Source organism: Crocuta crocuta, unplaced genomic scaffold, assembly GCF_008692635.1.
Source record: "Crocuta crocuta isolate KB4526 unplaced genomic scaffold, BGI_CrCroc_1.0 scaffold136, whole genome shotgun sequence".
In the NCBI taxonomy this organism is placed as follows: domain Eukaryota; kingdom Metazoa; phylum Chordata; class Mammalia; order Carnivora; family Hyaenidae; genus Crocuta; species Crocuta crocuta.
Window position 1 is genome coordinate 246,580 of NW_027531009.1, and position 21,132 is coordinate 267,711.

The window sequence follows — 21,132 nt, forward strand, 5'->3', positions numbered from 1 at the left end:
TTACTGAGGACTGCATTACTCTTTATATTGCTCTGGGGAGGACTCCCATTTATGGAGTGACAAACACAGGGTATCTCCACATTTATTTATGTTCATTTTAATTTTCTTCAGCAATTTGTGGTTTCCACTGTGTATAAATCTTCCATTTCCTCGGTTAAATTTATTCCCATTTGTTTTCTTGCTCTTGTAAATGGAATTGTTTTCATTTGTTGATTGCTACTATACAAAAGAAATACAACTCCATTTTGAGTATTGATACTGTATTCTGTAACTTCAATGACTTCATTCTAATATTTGAGGATTGTTTATTTAAAAATATAAGCTCATGTATACTATGAGTAGAAATAGTTTGATTTCTTTTCCAACTTTGACATACTGTAGGTATTTTTCCTCTGTATTTTCTCTGGTTAGAACTTCCAGTGTTGTTATGTGATGGCAAAATGGGGCACACTTATTTTATTCTTGGTATTAAGGGGAAGTTTACAGTTGTTCACCGTTGAGTATGAGGTTAGCCATGGAACTTTAATACTCTTTTAAACTGAGCAAGTTCCCTTCTACTCCTGAGTTTTTGTTGGATGCGGTGTTCTGTATATGTCTCCTGAGTCTAGCTGATTTACAGTGTTGCTCACTCTTTTATTATTGATGTCTGGTTGTTTCATGCATTACTTGAAAAGAGAGCATTGAGGTCTCCAACTAGTATAGTAGAACTATCTCCTCAATCGTTGTTTTAAAAATGTGGGGGCTTTGCTACTATGTACGTATTGCTTAACACTTTTTTTATCTTCCTGATGGATTGACCCTTTTTTCAATATATGTCCTGCAACATCTTCGATAACAATTTTACAACTTAAAGTCTATTTGGTCTGATATCTGCATAGCTACCCAGCTAGGTTTCATTACTATGTGCATGGAATATCTTTTTCCATCCTTCCATTCTCAACCTATTTATGTATTTAAAGTGAGCCTTGGGTGACTCCATCGGTTAAGCGTCTGAGTCTCAATTTCAGCTCAGGTCATGATCTCACAGTTCATGAGTTTGAGCCCTGCATTTGGCTCTGCGCAGACACTGTGAAACCTGCTGGATATTCTCTCTCCTTGTTTCTGCCATTCCCCCACTGAATCTCTCAACATAAAAATAAATAAAGACTTCAAAAAAATAATGTGCGCCTTTTATAGACATGGAGTGGAATCATTTTTAAAACCTAATTCCTTTGTCTTTTATTAAATAGTTTAATCTATGCAGATTTCAAGTTACTACTGGTGAGAATTACTTCTGACATCTGCTGTTTGTATGCCTAATATTTTGTTTCATAATTCCTCCCTTCTTTGGGTGTCTATATCTGTGTGTGCATAACATTTTGATTGCCGTTATATTTATTTTTCTGTCTATTTTCAGGTTATTTTCTGAGTGGTTATCCTGGGGATTACAGTTTACAATTGACACTAACTCACCTTTAATAGCATACAACAGTTGCTATACAGTCTCCCTGTATGTTGTTATTGTCAAAAACTACTACTTTATAACAAATGAGCAGATGTTTTATTCACTCAAAGGCAGATTTTCTTACTGTTTTTACACATTTGTCTTTTAAGACATGTAAGATGTTGGGATAAGCACTGGGTGTTATGTGTAAACCAACTTGACAATAAACTATTAAAAAAAAGACATGTAGGAAAAAATGAGTTAGAAAACAAAAATATAATAATACTGGATTCTGTATTTACTCATGTAGTTACCTTTACTAGTGTTCTTCATTTGTTCCTATAGATTTGAGGTACTGCTAGTTTCCATCCTTTTCAGCCAAAAGAAGTCCATTTGGTATTTCCTGTAGGCTAAGTCTGTAAGTGTGAACTCCATTTGCTTTTGTTCATGTAGGAGTCTCTTAATTACACTATCAGTTTTGAAGCATAGCTTGCCTGGTAACGAACTCCTCGTAGATTTGTTTTTTAATCTTTCAAACTTTAAATACATCACAAGAATGCTTCCTCACCTCCACAGTTTCTGATTAGAAATAGGCCATTAAACTTATTAAGAATCTCTGTACACGAGAAGTTTTTTCTGTCTTGCTACTTTCTACATTCTCTTTGTCTTAAAGTTGACTGGGGGCGCCTGGATGGCTCAGTGGGTTAAGCATCCGACTTTGGCTCAGGTCATGATCTCACGGTTCGTGGGTTCAAGCCCTGCGTCAGGCTCTCTGCTGACAGCCAGCTCAGAGCCTGGAGCCTGCTTCAGATTCTGTGTCTCCCTCTCTCTCTGACCCTCCCCTGCTCACACTGTCTCTCTCTCTGTCTCTCTCTCTCAGAAATAAAAATCATTTAAAAAAAACTGACCATGCTTAAGGTGTACGTTCATAAGACATCCTTAGATATCTGTAGTGAAGTCAGCCTACTCAGAAGCAGCCACCATGGCATTTTGTAACAGTAAGAAATTGTAAAGGAATCACATATCTTCACTTAGAGAATGTTCCAATGAGGATCCAAAAAAAAGGCAGTAATCTCTATGTTTACGAACATGAGTGCAACGTCAAAACATATGGTATGTAAATATTCCAATTTTGCAGAATAAAATATGACAACACATTTATGGAAGAATATTTTCTAAAATCACATTACAATATATAAATGCATTTTGATTTGCACTAGCGAGAACATCACTTCCTGATGAAGACAATCAGTGACGGTGGAAAATAAGACAGGTAAGGGGGTATTTTACTTCTTAGTTTCTAAAATGCATACCCATGTGGAAGTGAACCACAAAAATATGTAGTAGGGGGGTTTAATACAAAAATATAATAACAACAACATTTAACAATTCATAAAAAGAAAATTGAGCACTAGTCTCTCTGATGACAGAAAATTCTGCTCTTATGTCTGGCTAAGTTATAAACATTTCTATCTAAAAGATGTGCACTGTGTAAGAGTTCCTAAAAGAACACCATGGTCTTTAGAGAGGGATGTGCTATAAATAATTTGAAGAACACTTAGTATTATAGAAGTAGGTTGATTCTACACTTTAAAACTAATTATGTTAATTAAAACATTCTCTATATTCCTTATTCCTACTTTGAACTTCCCATTCTATTCCAAAATATTAATGTTTTGTAGTTAGAAGCACAGATTCCCTTGTTTAACGTCAAACAGCACTGTAAAATCAGACAAAGCAAATTTCCCCCATTACTCTTATTTGCCAGGGTTTCTCAGGTACCTGTGCACATTAATACATTACTTACATAGTAATCTCTTTAATCCTGGTTTCTATGAACTGAAAGGGATCCAGAAGGGGTCTCTGAGGAATCCTTACAGCCCAACCTCACGGATACCACAGAGCCTACTCCCCACCTCCAGTCCTTACCTGGGAAGAAAATCCTTCACAGCATGACCACCTAAAAGAAGCATCTTCCCACGTTCCATGTCACTGGGTCACAGTGAGATGGAATCTGCATGGAGATGGGAGAAGACTGGGAGAGGGCTCTGGGGGTGAGTAAATACCGTAGGCAGGACACCTCTGAGACACAGAAGAGTAACAAGTCCAAAGTGTGACAGTTTAGGAAGAAGAACAATGAATGAAATACGTGACTTTTACCTGGAAAAGAGCCATTCCTCCTTTTTCCCCCCTCTTTTTCTGGTCTTCTTCTCAGGTAAGGTTATATTCTGTGACAAAAGCATGTTGTTTAATGCTTAGAACCAACATAACATAACCCCTTCCTCTGCCACAATATATAGAGAGAACCTCACTATGGGAGAAAGAGAGTTCTTTGCTGCCCATTACAACAGGATGCAAGCAGGGACAATAAAGTCCTATATGGAGTCCAACAAGTGCATTTTTCACCCAATCCTTCAGAAAGCCCTTCCCTCCTTCTGAAACCTACACACTCTACACTCCACATTATCCTGGAACTGGACCAAAGGGAATTGTTTCATTCCAGTTCTTGGCCCCTCCCTAGGCAGCCAGCATCCAACGAATGGTTGATGCAGGACACAGAAGTCTGTCTATTCCATCAATCTGGACCAACTCTTAAGGGCCACCGGAGCTCCAGAACTCCCTGGTAGCCACACTGAGAGTTTAGATCTTTGTCCTGATGGTGATGGTTAGCCATAAGAAGGTTTAATGTTAAAAGGTGACACTATCAAATTTTTAAGATTTAGCTATGATACACAGACAGGGTGGAGCTGAAAGAGGCATGTCTCTCTTTCTAAGACTATGCTCCTGCCTCATTCTAAGTGGTTTTCATTATTTTGGGAACTGGGTCACACTGTAAACTCCAACTATATATAACTGCACACCCTCTCCCAGAAAACTGCCAAAGACAAACCCATGCCCAACTTTGAAAATCATTTCAGGGATCTTATTAGTTCAGGTTTAGAATTCTTGGTCTATTGTTTCATGTTACAGAGGGGTGCACTGGGGCTCCGAGGGGAGTAATTTTACCAAGTTATCCTTAAGAAGTCTGAGTAGAGTGAGCAGAACTGGGTGTAAGTAAATTCTGAAATGGTGGCCTGGACAGGCTTAAGTAGAAAGGGCTGTTCTAATTCCAGATTGCCGTTCATATTCCTCAACAAGAGAAGCTTCTCTTTCACGGGTTTAATCAAACCCAAGCATTTAACTTGTCTTTTCCAGAACTATATGAAATTACAAATTGCTATTAGTCCAGGAAAACATGAAAAAGTGTCACCAGTGGAGATGAGCTCCGAGCAATCTCTGTACCATGAACAGATGGGCTCTGCTGGAACAAAGTTCCACATCAAGCCAGCCCATCCTTCAACATCTGTTCAGGAAACACAAAGGGGACTTGAGAGAAACATCTACTTAGTTGGAGATTTCGGCTTAGCACTCGGTAATTTAAAACATAATGTAAGGAAAGAGAACTGTTGAATATTAACAGATAAGCTAAGTTTTGAGTGTTGAAAGAATATCAACATCCTTAATGAATGTGTAATGAAATACTATAAAGTTCCTTAACAGACATCAAAGAATACTTCCAACATATGATAGAATAGACAGCATGTGAAACTCATAATCTGAACAATAAAATTAAGAGGGAAAATAATTTGGAAATTAAAAAGCTATCCAGTGGATTCTGAGATTAAAGAAAAAACAAGTGTGGGCATACATCAAATTTAGAAAAGAATGCCATGAGCCACGAAAAAAAGGAGAAGGCAACCGTACTGTTAACAATGGCCACTGAAAAAAGCACCATGTGGTACAGAAAGGCTTCCCCCATCAACTGCCTGATCGGCCTCTGATCTCTAGATGAATAGAGGTTGCAAATGGAATTATCTTCTGATGCAACACTTAGTGCAGATGCCTCAAACACCAGGATTTCACAACTTTCGATCTCTTCTGCATAACTGAAAAAATTCAGCAAATTTGAGACGAACGACGTCATAGCGCCACAAGTCAGTACTTTACAACGTAATACCACATATCCAATCAATTCAGTGCTCACCTAGGTTTGGGTCCTGTGCTATGTCTCAGCCTACTACGTGTTTTGGTCTCTAAGTCTCTCTGTGTCCTTGTTTGTCTTCTTTTTGTCCATTTCTATGTCCCTCCCTCGCTCTTTCTCCTCCAGTAGTTTGACCCTACTCTGCTGCAGCCTCTTTCAATTGCCTCCATTCTTTTCCCCCCCTTCTCCCCCAGTTTCTGATGACCCTCTGACGCTGCAGATTTCTGCGTCTTTCCCAGCATCTCTGTCCCCACTCTGCCTTCCCTGCAGCAGGCCAAAGGGCCTGCATCCACCTTCCAAGTGACTACCGTTCCCGACGCGGCTGGGGATTGGGGGCAGGGGAGAGACTCAGGCGTCAGAGAAAGATCCTGAGCAGGAAGAAGACCCGCAAGGCGACTGGGGTCTGCTAGGGCCAGAGGCAGAAAAGCTGGGCCAGAACCTGCCTCAGAGAGATTTTAACCGGAAACGACGCAGACGCCCGGGACCCTCACCGAGCGACAGGATTCGGAACGTCTCTGGCCGCGCCGCGAGAGGCGAAAGGGACGAACTCCCAGCGAGAGGGGTGAGGGGGTTCAAGGATTTTACCTTCCCAGGCGACGCCCGAAATCTGGACGTGAAGGCGGGGACTCCGAACACCTCCANCGCGCATGCGCGTGCGTCTAGACGCACGAGGGGGGGCGATCTCGGGGCGGGGCCGAGGCGGCCTACGGAAACGCGGGCGTGGACGAGAAGGAGGGCGCGGGCGAAGGCGCGGGCGGGGCCGGGGAGCTCTGGGTCTTTCTCTGAGCACCTTGCTAGGTCCGGCTTTTGGTCCTGTTTGTCTTTCCTGCCCCGCGGTTTCGGGTTCCGCTTTTGGTTTCTTTCCAGTCCCGCTGCTGTCGTTTAGAGCCAGGCTGGGAAGGGTGGGCCGCTTCTGTTGGGAGCCGCGGAGTTTCACAAGTTGACCGTGGTTCCCGGGGAAAATTTAGAGAGCGGTGGAGGCGCGCTCCAGCGCGGGAGGCGGAGCGGTGCGGGGGCTGGGGGCCCTCGTGGGGCGACGGAGACCCGGACAGTGACAGCTCCTTGTTTAATGAAGCAAAAGCCGTGGTGACCGGCGTCGGTGATGGACGCCAGAATGCGAAATGCAAAACTGCCCTGTGGGGAATATGCAGTTCGGTACCAACTCGCCATCAAAGCTTTTAACTGAATTATCATTTGTGCTCTCCGTTCTCTAGAAAGTTCCCCGCCAGGCCCTAGCTGTGGGGGCGGAGGGCTGCCACTTTTCTTTAAAGGAACAAAAATTTCTCCCTCTGTGGTGTTCATTAATTTTTCTCTCTTTAAATTTGGTATTCGAATCCACACCTCCTGTGAAGAATTATAAATTTAAACGCCTTTGAGAACTTCCAGGTGCACCCGTATATTGATGAATCTCTTAATTGCTAAATGTCATTGCAATTTAAATTTTTAAAAATCTTTGTTCTCTTTTATTTTGGAAGACTATTTTATGCTTGAAAATTAGATTTTTAGGAAAAATTTATTGAAAGAGAGAAGCTAGTCTTGAATTTAACCATGTTTTAATTATTTTATACCCTACAGACTTCTCTTTTGTTTGACTTTTATCTTGTTGAGGGATGCGAAGAAAAGACTATTTATGGTCATTTTAATAGGAATTCCCATTTCCCAAATGCTAAGTGTTACTGATGTTATGCCCACTTGAGCTTTTGCTGGTAATTAACTTTTCTTGTCCACTTTGGCATACTTCTCAGTTTTTGACTTCACTGATCTAATAGTCTGTTCATAAATAAACATCTCAGAAGGATAACCATACTCATATTGAGGGGGTTTTTTAGAGTTTTTCTGACTCTTCTTATTTGTTCATTATTCTGTTATATTTTGCAGTAACATTGCTAATTCGAAAAACTAACTGATGGTAACAATATCAAGATCCAAGTAAATTTATAAATTAGCATAAGGAAAATTGACCTTTTATAATTAGCTTTTCTACTGAAGAATATGATGTAAATTTACGTTCATTTATTTCTACTTTCATATATTTCAGGAATGTTTTATTTTTTCCTACATAATGGCTTTACACATTTTTGTTAGGTTCATTCCTAGTTGGTTTATTTCATTTTATCTTAAAGATATTTATTTATTTATTGAGCCCTTTTTCTTTCTTTTTTATTTATTTTTTTTGTATGTCATTATTATACCCTATTAGCTTACTGAGTTATTTTTCCTAGTGATTTTCCTTGTGTGTTTACAGCTGTATATGTGCTCATCCTGATGTCCTTGACTCTGTCTCGTACTTCAGGGTTCATGTTAGCCTTTCCCCCCTACTTTTCTGTACCTATCTGTGTTTATCAAGTATTATGGCCTCATATGACTTTGAAGAGTTTTGCATCTGATCCTCCTCCCTCCCATGCTCTCTGCACACGACCTATAACGCCATCCCCCTGGCCTCATTTGGACCCTTCTCTATCACATGCTTATAACCTTCCAACTCTGCCCCATTCGCCTGCCCCTGCAATGGCAATGCTCACAGCACTTTAAGATATTGCATGTGGTAAATAGCATCTTTGGGGCTGTTACAGGGATGGAAGAATTGAAAAAGGTGGAAAGTGCCCCCACTGTCAGGCATCCAAGGACTGGAGAGTCCTGTATTCTTCCCATAGGTGAGCACATTGTCAAGATACATATGTGCTATGTGGAAACTAATTTGACAATAAACTATTTGTAAAAAAAATAAAATAAAAAATAAAAAAATAAAAATAAATAACATATTCTTTTCTGGTTCGTAAAAAAAAAAGATACATATGTGCATGAAGACTGTTTGAATGTAATTACATACATGGAACTGGGAATGTAGGAGTACAGGCGAGTGTGTGTAAATGTGACTGTGCTTGTATTTTATGGGTGTGAGTGTGAGTTTGCTATGGAGTGTATGTGAGTGAGTGTGTAAATGTATATGGCTGTGCATTTGAGTGTATGTTGTGCATATGCACGTGTGTTTGCATCAGTGTGTACTGTTTCTGTATTTGTATTTGTGAACTAAGAGTTGTCCGCCATTATGGTTCTAGTGTCTGACTTGGATATGGGGAGTATTTGATTGTGTATTTGGGGGTAGGGAAAACAAAGGATTAATTTGAACTCATGTTTCTTAATAATAGGTAATCAGAGCTGACCACTGAAAACTCATCAAAAGTACAGGTTTGGGAAGATGTGGTAACTACCCACTGCTATTTAAATGACTACTGGGGAACCTGGGTGGCTCAGTTGGTTAAGCGTCCAACTCTGGATTTCACCTCAGGTCATGATCTCACAGTTCATCTCATGTCAGGCTCTGTGCTGACAGCCCAAAGCCTGCTTGGGATTCTCTCTCTTCCTCTCTCTATGTCCCTCCCCCATTTGTGTTCTTCTCTCTCTCTCTCTCTCAAATTAAATTTAAAATTTTTTTAATTAATTTAAAGGAGTATTGGCTTATCTGAGAGAGGAATTATTGAATCTACCCATTTCACCATCTGAACCTGGTGCTTTTATTTGCGAGGGTCTCAGAAACTTCTCCCTTTTTGTAGATATTGTTCTGTTTAGACTTCCTGTTAACACTAGAGAGATCAGTATTGGTAAAGCATATATTCCTAACAAATTTCCACATCATCTACATTTCCAAATGTATTGTCACTGACTTGTGCAAACAAATCCAGTGATCCCTGATGTAAATTATCATTGGCATGTTCTTCTCTTTTATTGTAACTTTTATTGTAACTCTTTTATTTATTTTTGAGAGCGAGGGACAGAGAATGAGCTGGGGAGGGGCAAAAAGAGAGGGGGACAGAGGATTTGAAGTGAGTTCCTCACTGACAGCAGAGAGCCCAAAGCAGGCTTGAATTCGTAAACTGTGAAATCATGACCTGTCCTGAAGTCAGATGCTTAACCAACTGAGCCACCCAGTCACCCCCCCTCTTTATTTTTTTATTTAAACTCAAGGTATTTAACCTACAGTGTCGTCTTGGCTTCAAGAGTAGAACCCAGTGATTGATCTCTTACATATAGCACCGAGTGCTCACCCCCAAAAAGTGGTTCCTTCATGCCCATCACCCGTTAAACGCATCCCCCCCACCCACTTCCTCTCCAGCAACCCTGTTTGTTCTCTGTATTTAAGAGTCTCTTATGGTATGCCTCACTCTGTTTTTATCTTATTTTTCCTTACCTTCCCCTATGTTCATTTGTTAAGTTTCTCAAATCCCACATGTGAGTGAAATCTTATATTTGTCTTTCTCTGACTGAGTTATTTTGCTTAGCATGATACACTCTGGTTCCATCCACATTGTTGCAAATTGCAAGATTTCATTCTTTTTTATTGCGGAGCAAAATTCCATTGTATAATTATACCACATCTTCTTTATCCTGTATCAGTTGATGGACATTTGGGCTATTGTTAATGTTTAATTTGACTATTGTTAATAGTTCTGTAAATAGTGGGGTGCCTGTCCAGACGCCCATTATTTATACACTTAATGGATTTTTAAGTGTACAAATACATTGATGACTATATGTACAGTGTTGTACAGAAGATCTCTGGAGCTTATTCATCTTGCTTAACTAAAAGTTTATATTCTTTTTTTTTTTTCAGAGTTTTCTTACATATTTTTATTTGTATTTTCAGCTGTAGGATTTTTAATTTCTTTTAGTGGTTACTTTTGAGAGAGAGAGAGAGAAATACAGAGGGTGAGTGGGAGAGGGGGAGAGTGAGAGGAAGACACAGAATCCAAAACAAGCTCCAGGCCCTGAGCTGTCAGCACAGAGCCCGACACAGGGCTCAAACCCACAGTCCATGAGATCAAGACCTGAGCCGAAGTCAGAAGTCAACGAACTGAGCCACCCAGGAGACCCAGTAATAGGGTTTGTTTGTTTTTGCAATAACTTGACTAGCTCCAATAAGTAACTGGTGGTATCTGTATCAGAAACGAATTAAATTTAATACTTACCTTATGGACAATTGATATTTGCTAATTGGGAGTTTTTATACCCAAGAACAATGATATGACTTCTTCATTTGTTTATGTCTACTTTCTTTTTTTTTTTAATGTCTTTATTTATTTCTAGGAGAGAGAGAGAGACAGCGTGAGCAGGAGAGGGTCAGAGAGAGAGGGAGTCACAGACTCTGAAACAGGCTCCAGGCTCTGAGCTGGCAGTCAGCACAGAGCCCCATGTGGGGCCCGAACCCACGAACCGCGAGATCATGACCCAAGCGAAAGTTGGATGCTTAACCGACTAAGCCACCCAGGCGCCCCAGTTTATGTCTACTTTCATATATTTCAGAAATTTTATACAGTTTCTCATACACTTTTGATACATTTTTATTGGATTTGTTCCCAGGTATTTTCTTGTATTATTTTATTACATTAAAATTTATTTTTCATCCTTTTTTAATAGCACCCCCAATCCCCAAATATAACTTGCAAATTGTAATTTTTTATACAAATGCAGGCACTTGAGCCATGACATGTGTTCAAATGGATTTATAATATATTATCATGAATTATTCCATTCGATGGGATAATTAACTGCTCTCCCAGCCTACAATAAGAGCTGCTAGGTGTAGGAAAGTCAACGTGGAAGTGAGGTAGAGGTGAAAAGAAAACAGCCTCTTTCCTAACCCTCACCTCCCATAAAACAAACTCCATCTGGATGAATATAAAATTATCTAAGACACACAATCCATGAGAAGCATTAATTTTTATTTTATCACTATGTTATATGGAAATTATGAAGAAAAGGGTAAGACAGTGCCCAAATATATTTACTTTGCTTACATAAAATTCTACACATTTATATGATGAAAGACTGCATGATCCCAGTGAAAAGTACAAATAGGAAACTATATAAAGTGTATATAAAATGACAGTATCCATATTAGATTTAATATCCTCTCATAAACAGGTTAACATGAAATCTATAAATAGAAGAAAATTTAAAATTTAGCATATGAGCCAGCTGTAAGAATAAATACAGGAACATGGTCAGTAACACCAATATTTCATATGAAGTAACTGAAAAGTGAAGGAAAAGGACATGATGACTTCACCATGACTTCATCACACTGAACAATACAACCATCTCTCCACACAGACGCTACCCCAGGCCTGTGGCCTCAGTCCTCCAAAACTGGAGGCAAGAGACCCAAGATTTAGCGCCTTTTCAGGATCAAAGAGGAGGACAGAAGTATGTTCACTTTGTTAGACTTTAGCAACAACCTAGGAATTCTATCCTGATACCTCTTCTCATCATAAAACAATGCTTGGCTGTCCTAAGATACTCAAAACGCACGACAACGTGCAACATGAAATTGAAACCTCGTCAACTCCCGCTGCGTGTCTGCAGTACCTTTCCTCCGACCACCCCGCGTCCTATCGCTTATAACACGCGCTATCTGCGGTCTGAGCGGAAGCAGGGCTGTGTTCTCACCCCCGGGGCTGCGCGCCCAGCTCTGCGGAAGCGCGGGTGCCTGGCCGAGCGCGGGCAGCCTAGCTCCCGACCCCGGGAGGGGGGGCCCCGTGTCCCTCCCTGGGGGAGCCCCGGGCTTCTCCTCCATCCCCAGCTGGAGGCCGGGGGGCCGGCGGCGGGGCGGGGACGAGCCAGCTCTCGGCAGGGAAGACGTAGGCCGCCTGGTTGGCCATGGTGTAGACGGTCTGCAAGGCCGCGCACAGAGGCTCCCAGAGCTGCCCGAGCCGCGAGCGCCGCTCCCAGGTCAGCGGGCAATGGCCCTGCTGCTCCCACACCGCAGCCACGTCCTCATAGACGGCCTCGGACAGGGCGCGCACGGCGGTCACCAGCCTCTTCCGCAGTGGGGGCGGCCGGCCTCCTGGGGACCTGCACCTGCTCCGCCGGCCGCGCCCCGCGCCCCGCGCCCCGCGCCTCCTGCGCTGGGCATCCGCGGGCTCCTCGCCGTCGCTGCCTTGGCTCGAGCCCGGCGTCCTCCGTGTCTTCTTTCCCGGAGTCACACCGCGCTCGTCTGCCGGAGAGGCCCCTGCGGAGGACGCACGTGGCTGAGCGCCCCGCCAGCTGGGATCCAGGGGACCCCACTCCCTCGGGTGAACCCCGCCTGTCTCCTCCGCCTTCCCGCCCCAGCTCTGGGATGAGGCGATGCCAGGCCCACCAAGGACCCCCCAGAGCTCCCGGGATTCCGGGTCTCCTAACCCGATTCAGCCGCTCAACAACCCTCCGTGCCCGCGCCCCGCGTATCTGACCTCCCTGTGCGCACCTCGGGCCCCAAAGCAAGATCCCACCTGCTGCAGGGCTGGTGCCGTCGCTGGAAGGGAGTTTCCTCTTCCCAGAGCCCTCCCAACTGGAGCAGCCTTCGGATTCTGCGGACAAAGCCAGAGTTTTGTGACGGCGTCCAGCCCGGCCCCCTCGACGCCCTAGTCCATCCTGGACACGCAAGGGCCAGCGCTGGCCGCCAAGACTAGGTTCCCAGCCGTTCCTCGAGCCCAGGAGCTGCAAGGGTGCCGCAGGGCTCCCAGGTCCCTGGCGGGGAGACCGAGCTATCCCACGTCCTCTGCCCCCCCTCGCCCCCCCCTCCGGAAAACCAGCTCTCACCTGATCTGGAAATGCAGCTGTCTCTTCTGAGCTCGCTTTCCTTGGAATCCTCCTCATCCGTCTTGGCGTCAGACCCTGGAGGAAAAGGGGCGGTTTGGGCGCGTGGCCTCTCGCGAGGCCCGCAGAAGCCCTAGCCCGGCCCCGATCCCAGCCTGTGGACGGTTCTCTCGACAGAGGCTGTTCAGCCGGGGGCCAAGGTGAACCAAGCTAGTTGGTTCCAGGGGATCACTGCCCCATTTGTCAAAGCCTCCCTAGAGCTGGGTGACCTAGGGATCTAGATCCGGACCGACCTCCGCATAAAACCCTGACCCCCACCCCTCCTTCCAGCCCCCGGACACAAACCACCCGCATCCCTACCTCGCCTTTGGGTGCGGCTCTCTCTCAGCGGGGACGATAATGTCCCTTCTTTGCCTTCCAGTGGTTTCTCCTCCACATGTGAGCCGCCTTCTGTGAACGAGTTCTGTTGGCAGGGCGGCTGGTCAGTGGGGTGTCGCTCGGAGGAGCTGTGGGGGTCCGAGCCTTCAGTTCCCAAGTCCATCTTGAAGCCCACGGCGTGGCCCGTCTCCCTGCACCGCCGGGACTCCCAAGTGCACACTGGCCAGTGGGACCTGCCTTTTATAGGCGCCTCCGCAGGGCGTGGCTCGCTCTTATTGGCTGGAAAAATTCCACCTTCCTGCCTCTCAGGGGAACCTTGGCTCTTGGGAGAGATGGTACGTGGCCAACCACTTGTGCTTCCAATGGGGAGACCCCCTCAGCTAAGGGGAGACTTTTGCAGGGTCCTGTCGTGGTGTCAAAAAGCGGGACCTCTCCCTGTCTTACTTCTGGTCCAACTCCCACCCAGGACTATTTAGGACCCTGATGGATCTGTGTTCTTTCTTCCCAAGAGTACAGGGATTAGTAGGCTCATTAGAAAGGTTTCTTCCATATCACTGGAAAACATGTATTGTCAGTATTCTTCTCACAGGTAATTTCATTTTGTGTAAGTCACAGGAAAATCGGACTTAAAAAAAAATCTACCAGACCCATTTGATGCAAACGGAGTATTTCTTTCCTGTGTTCCTATTCTTGGCCACAGAGAACCTGAGCTCTGCCCTGGATCGTTAAGGACTGGGTGTCACTGTAGAAACATCAACAAGTCAATGAGTACATCTGACAAATACCACATCTTTAGATAAAAGTGAAACCAGCAATGAACGAAAAATAATTAATGGTGAAGATAGTTCCCCGATGTTGATTTATTTTCTCTTTTTTAAAGTTTATTTTAACATTTATTTCGTTTTGAGAGAGACAGAGTGCGAGTGGGAGAGGGGCAGAGAGAGAGAGGGAGACACAGAATCTGAAGCAGACTCCAGGTTCTGAGCTGTCAAGACAGAGCCCATTGCAGCAGCTTGACCTCACAAACCATGAGATCATGACCTGAGCCAAAGTCAGACACTTAACCGACTGAACCACCCAGGCGCCTCTTGACTTATTTTCATGAAAGATTGTTAAATCTTTTTTAATAGGTTATTTGTTTTGAGAGAGAGAACACGCATGCCTGTTGGGGGAGGGGCAGAGAGATAATCCCAAGCAGAATCCCCACTCACAGTGCTAAGCACCATATGGGGCTCAAAACCACCAACCCTGAGATCATGACCTGAGCCTAACTGACTGAGCCACCCAAGCGCCCTCATTAAAGCTTTTAATATGGAAATTTCAAGCATGCAGACAATTAAAGAAAATAAAGTGAATCTCTATTTATTATGACCCCTTCAAAATATGTCAATGTTTTGCCATTCTTGTATCATCCACTCCAAACTTCTCCTTCGGAATGAGAGTTACTTGAGTGCAAGTCCTAGAACTTGGAATCTCTGTAATAAACAAGGTGTGAATCATAAAATGCCTCTCGAGTAAATAACTATCGATACAACATATAATGAAAAGACTCCCAGTCTATTACAACACAAGTTTATTCTTTACTTCATTTTTTTAAGATTTTATTCTCTTATTTAAAAAGCTTTTTTTTAATAATGTTTTTATTTCTAAGAGAGAGAGAGAGAGAGAGAGATGGTGTGAGCAGGGGAGGGGCAGAGAGAAAGGGGGACACAGAATCTGAAGCAGCTCCAGGCTCTGAGCTGTCAGCACAGAGCCCGACGCGGGGCTTGAACCCACAAACCGTGAGATCATGGCATGAGCCGAAGTCGGACACTTAACCCACTGAGCAACTCAGGCGCCCCTAAAAAGCTTTTTTAATGGTTATTTATTTTTGAGCGAAAGACAGAGCATGAGCGGTGGAGNCTGGGCTCGAACTCACAACCTACAAGATCATGACCTGAGCTGAAGTTAGACGCTTAACCAACTGAGCCAACCAGGCACCCCTGAAGACTTCACTTTTAAGTAATCTCTACACCCAGCCTGGAGCTTGAACTCACAACCCCGAGATCAAGAGTCACATGCTTTATTGACCGAGCCAGCCAGGCACCTCTATTTTTAAATTTCATAGTCATCTAATACCCAGTTCATATTCACATTCTCTCAAATGCCAGAGTCCAGCTCCAGCTGGTCCAGGGGTCCCTGAAGGATGGATGATGTCGACGAGAGAGGGATTAGAAAGCCACAAGATTCTTTCTGGTCACCAGGCAGCATCTCTGCACTGACTGAGACTTAGCTTTATTTATGGCTAAGTGTATGGGGAACAGGACAGAAGTGGCATTTGTCTTAGACAATGATTTTTTTTTAATGTTTTATTTATTTCTAGGAGAGAGAGAGAGACAGCGTGAGCAGGGGAGGGTCAGAGAGAGAGGGAGTCACAGACTGAAACAGGCTCCAGGCTCTGAGCTGGCAGTCAGCACAGAGCCCAATGCGGGGCTCGAACCCACGAACCGCGAGATCATGACCCAAGCGAAAGTTGGACGCTTAACCGACTAAGCCACCCAGGCGCCCCTTAGACAATGATTTTTGATGACAAATTTCTTTGATATGTAAAAATTTCCCAAAACATAGATTTGTATAAGACTCATACATAACCTTTATCAATAGTGATTGATGTAGGTGATTTAGATGTTTATCATATGGGAAAGGAAGGTATCTTTAGCATTCAAATACAAACAAAACAATGATTTTAGCATAGCAAAGGCAAAAGTTAGTCCTTTGAGACCAGGGGTCAATAGCTTGTTTGCTTAAGGGGAAAAAACAGGATTTTCAGGAAATGCAATGTTTGATCCTATAATCACAAAAGAAGAAATTCCTACAAGAAGTTCCTCCACAAGGTGCAATCAGTATATCAGGACCAGAATAACGGGACAAGTCACTCCTGATACCAATCAACAAGGTGCCTTGTGGGTCGGTGCTCAAGCAGAAACAATTTAGTGGGGGTGGATATCGGTCATCATCTGACAGCAGGAGGCCTTGGAAACCTGCCTTAACCTCACAAGAAGTTTTCTCAACTAGTGAGTTCAGAATGGCTCCCAACACTCAAATTACTCAAAAACATTTTTTAATTTTTTTTTTAATTAGGGTGTAAATAAAGTTCCTACATTACTAATACTTATTATATAACTAAAACTGGTGCATTCTTTCTGAAAATATAATTTAAGACTAGTTACAAAATTGAAGCACATACTTCCAAGTCCCATCAGAGAGAAATATATCCACAATATATAAAAATTAATGTCTACCCATTAAAAGGAAAGAAAGACATTCCACAGTGAATTTAAAAAGAAATTTAAGGGGCGCCTGGGAGGCTCAGTCGGTTAAGGGGCCGACTTCGGCTCAGGTCATGATCTTGCAGTCTGTGAATTTGAGCCCTACGTCGGGCTCTGTGTTGACAGCTCAGAGCCTGGAGCCTGCTTCGGATTCTGTGTCTCCCTCTCTCTCTGCCCCTCCCCTGCTCAAGTTCTGTCTCTCTCTGTCTCAAAAATAAATAAACGTTTTAAAACATTTTTTTAAAAAGAAAAAGAAATAAAGAAAAAAAACAGTTCATGGGTTAGTAAGCCTGTGATGAATATGATATTATGTTACACACATACAACATTGCTGACAACAAAACAAACGGAAATAAACAAACAACATCACCAGTTCACAAGCATACAATTAGTACAAATTCCAACGTTACCCTGTGTACCAAGGATGTGGGGAACTGAAGACTCTCTTCCCGGGTTAGTGTGGGTGTGATTGGCTTACCCACATCAGGGGACAATATGGCCACTACATATGAAGATGCCTGAAAGCCATGATCCAGAAATTTGGTTCCTCACTTTCTGTTCATAGCAACAGGGAAATTCATAGCAAACAAGAACATGGCCCAGGTATGTTTGTGGCAGCATTTCCAGTGGAAGGAAAATATTAGAAACAACATAAATGCCCATGAATAGGATCAGAGAGAAAAACCAAAAGTCCAGTCTGTTGGCCCAAGTATATGGCAAACAGTGGTGAAACAGAATGAACTACAGATATATGTGTGAAAGGGAGATTCTTTAGAAACAATTGAGAGAAAAGTCATGATACAGAAGTAAACAGTCTATGGATGTGGATGCATATCTTGCACTTGCAGAAAGTAATATGTAGTTTTAAAAATATGTACATACATGTTAAAGTATCTTAAATGCTTGGAAATGAGACATCATAATGTTGATATCAGATGTATGGTAAAATAAAAACAGATAAAAATGAAATTAAAATGCAAAGGAAAAGAAACAGGAAATAATCTCCTTATATCTTCAGAGGGGGCTGGTGATTAGTCAAAGTTGATTGTCTCCAGCTGATGAGGTGAGCTCCAAAGCTTGAGCGGGGCCTCCTCCGGCAATAAAAAGTCCAGCTGGAGGGGGAAGCTTCCACTCAGCCTCATCCTGTCTCACTTATCCTGGAAGCCCAATAGGTCCCGTGGAATTTGCTCAGCATCCAAAATCTGAGCTGATAAGGACAGCAGAGCCATTATCACCCTTCTCAGACCTTTTGATCTTTCCTCCTTGTGTCCTTCTTTAAAATGGGTTATAAGTTGAAATTTAAATAAAAACTTAAAAAAGTGTTTATATAAAAAAATAAAATGGGTTGTGGATATGACTATTGATTGCATCACGATGTTCCAGACACTTAGCAGGTTACATGTCTGTGTCTCCTCCAGAAAACCCAATTCCCAAATCAAAACGCATGTCCTGATAGTAACCTTTGAAAACTGCCAGTGATTGATGCTGCCTCACTGACCACTCTCCTCTTTGACCCACAGATAATGTGCAAGAACTGTTGTCAGATCTTTGGACACATGGTGAGGACCAGGAGGTGTCCCGTGAAGGGCAGGGCTGGGGCCCTTGTCTCCCAGCCCTCAGCCTCCATGGAGGAGAAGAACCTGGAACTAAGAAGGAAGCCTCAGTTACCTCAGACCCCAGGCCTTTTGGCAAGACTGACAGAAGCAAAAAAGGCAAAGGTGAGGAATCTGGATGGTTGAAGTCATTCTTAAAATGGGGGTCCAAGGACACTGAAATTCCGATGTCTTTTTCTTTGTTCTGCATGCACAGTCGTCTCCAGGCTCAGACAGAGAAATTCATGAGAAATATACAAAGAGCTCAGTATTTTTCAGGGTTCCTCACTCTTGAGCACAAAATATATATAATAATAATATATGTTATATACAATATAATATGAAACATATAAAAATTCAAACCTTGTATATGTAAATATATATTATATATTTTATATGTATATAAATATATTAAAATATATAACATATACATATTTTAAAAAGATTTTTATCTTCAAGTAATCTCTACACCTAACATGGGGCTTGAACTCACAACCCTGAGATCAAGAATTGCATGCTCTACTGACTGAGCCAGCCTGATGCCCATATAACATATATGTTTTAAATTTTATAATATAAATGTAAATATATGTTAAATATTTTTATGTTATATATAACAGATATATTTTAACATAATATTTAGATGTTTATGTATTATTATATTGCATATTATAATTTCTTATAAAATTTAAAAAATATGTATGCTAAAATTTATTTATTTTTTCTATCTTGGAGAATGTTCCATGTGCACTCAAGAAGAAAGTATATTCTGCTGCTTTAGGGTGAATAGTTCTAAATATATCAGTCAAGCCCATCTCATCCAGTGTATCATTTAGGGCCATTGTTTCTTTATTGACTTTCTGTCTAGATGATCTGTCCATTGCTGTAAGTGGAGTATTAAAGTCCTCTGCAATTATCACATTCTTACCAATAAGATTGCTTATGTTGTGATTAATTGTTTTATATATTTGGATGTCTCCAAATTCAGTGCATAGACACTTATAATTGTTAGCTCTTCCTGTTGGATAGACCCCATAATTATTATATAATGCCCTTCTTCATCTCTTGTTACAGCCTTTAATTTAAAGTCTAGTGTGTCTGCTGGAGTCCGGTTCTGGCCGGGTCCAGGGGTCCCTGAAGGATGGTCGGTGTCGGTGAGGAAGGGATGAGAGAGGCGCGAGATTCTTTCCGGTCATCAGCCAGGCCTCTTCACACTGCCTGAGACTCAACTTTATTTTATGATTTAGTATTTGGGAGATGGCACAGAAGTGGCATTCTGATGATAAATCCTTTTATCAGTAAAGATTCTCCAGAACATTGATATGCAAAAGGTGGGGAATAGCCCAGAGGTGGCATTAGCATAGTATAGGCGAAAGTTAGTTCTTTGTGAGTAGGGGTCAATAGCCTGTTTATCACTTAATGGGAGGTATTAAGAAAAACCGGTCTTTCAGGAACACAGTGTGGCTCCCATAACCACAAAAGAAGTTCCTACAGTAAGTTCCTTCACAAAGTGCAATCAGCATATCAAAGCCAGAATGAATCACTCCAAATACCAATCAACAAGGTGACTTGGGGGTCGGTACTCAAGCTGAAACAATTGGGTGGGGGTGGATATCAGGGTCGTCATCTGACCTGACAGTAAGAGTCCGTGCAACTTACCTTAACCTCATAAGGAGTTCTTACTCAACCTATGAGTTCAGAAAACGGCCCCCAACATTTGTCTGATATAAGTATGGCTACTCCAGCTTTCTTTTGGCCTCTGGTAACATAATAGATAGTTCTCCATCCCCTCACTTTCAATCCAAAGGTGTCCTCAGCTCTAAAATGGGTCTCTTGTAGACAGCAAACAGATGGGTCATGTTTTGTTTTTGGGGTTTTTTTTTTATCCATTATGAAACCCATGTCTTTTGATTGGAACATTTAGTCCATTTATAATCAGTGTTATTGAAAGATATGGGTTTAGAGTCATTGTGTTATCCATAGGTTTCATGCTTGTAGTGATGTCTCTGGTACTTTGTGGTCCTTTAAATTTTCTCTTTTTTTAGGGACGCCTGGGTGGCTCAGTCGGTTAAGCGTCCGACTTCGGCTCAGGTCATGATCTCACAGTTGGTGGGTTCAGGCCCCGCGTTGGGCTCTGTGCTAACTGCCAACTCAGAGCCTGGAGCCTGTTTCAGATTCTGTATCTTCCTCTCTCTCTGACCCTCCCCTACTCATGCTGTCTCTCTCAGAAATAAGTAAAACACTTAAAATATTTTTTCTCTTTTTTTAAAGTTTATTTATTTTTGAGAGAGAGCATGCATGTGAGCAGGGGAGGGGCAAAGTGAGAGGGACAGGGAGAATCCCAAGCAGGCTCCATGCTGTCTGCATGGAGCCCGACACAGGGCTCAGTCTCACAGGGCTCAATCTCACGAACTATGAGATCATGAGATCGTGACCTGGGCCAAAATCAAGAGTCAGACACTTAATCAACCGAGTCACCCAGGAGCCCCTATATGTTAAAATATCTTAAATGCTTGGGAAAGACAAACATTTACTCATTGTAGTCCTGGAAGATCATCTGGAAAGAAATGTAAAGGGAAATCTTGAAACTGCATACAGCAGGCAGGATAGCAAAAGAGCCTAAATGAAAGTACCCCATTTCTTTATTGTACCTCAAGACTCCATGGGGGGCTATCTGGGGTTGAAGATTGGATCTGACATGAGGGAAGAAGAATCTTTGGCAAAGTTCATAGCACCTTCAATGCCCCTCTCACCCCAAAGCACAAGATAAGACTATGCCTTTGCTTCCCAGTTCCCAGGTACGGACAGGAAATTGAGGCATGTCCAGACACTTAA

The 21,132-nt window shown here is 42.7% G+C and overlaps 1 protein-coding gene across 1 annotated transcript; it reads right to left on the minus strand.

The window, feature by feature from the left end:
* Positions 1–11,950: 11,950 nt before the first annotated feature.
* Positions 11,951–13,560, minus strand: LOC144237141 (protein FRG2-like-1). The gene is made up of 4 exons (XM_077770820.1): positions 13,380–13,560; positions 13,023–13,097; positions 12,713–12,790; positions 11,951–12,453 (listed from the first exon to the last, which is right to left on the minus strand). Exons 1-4 carry the CDS (start codon positions 13,558–13,560, stop codon positions 11,951–11,953), a joined length of 837 nt encoding a protein of 278 aa, XP_077626946.1.
* Positions 13,561–21,132: the final 7,572 nt, after the last annotated feature.

Excerpts from the sequence above, each read along its gene's own strand:
- LOC144237141 (XM_077770820.1), bottom strand. The coding sequence starts at position 13,560 with ATGGACTTGGGAACTGAAGGCTCGGACCCCCACAGCTCCTCCGAGCGA. Across the intron at positions 13,098-13,379 it reads GAGCCGCACCCAAAGGCGAG|GGTCTGACGCCAAGACGGAT; the intron begins GTAGGGATGCGG and ends CTTTTCCTCCAG. Across the intron at positions 12,454-12,712 it reads CGGCACCAGCCCTGCAGCAG|GGGCCTCTCCGGCAGACGAG; the intron begins GTGGGATCTTGC and ends CGTCCTCCGCAG.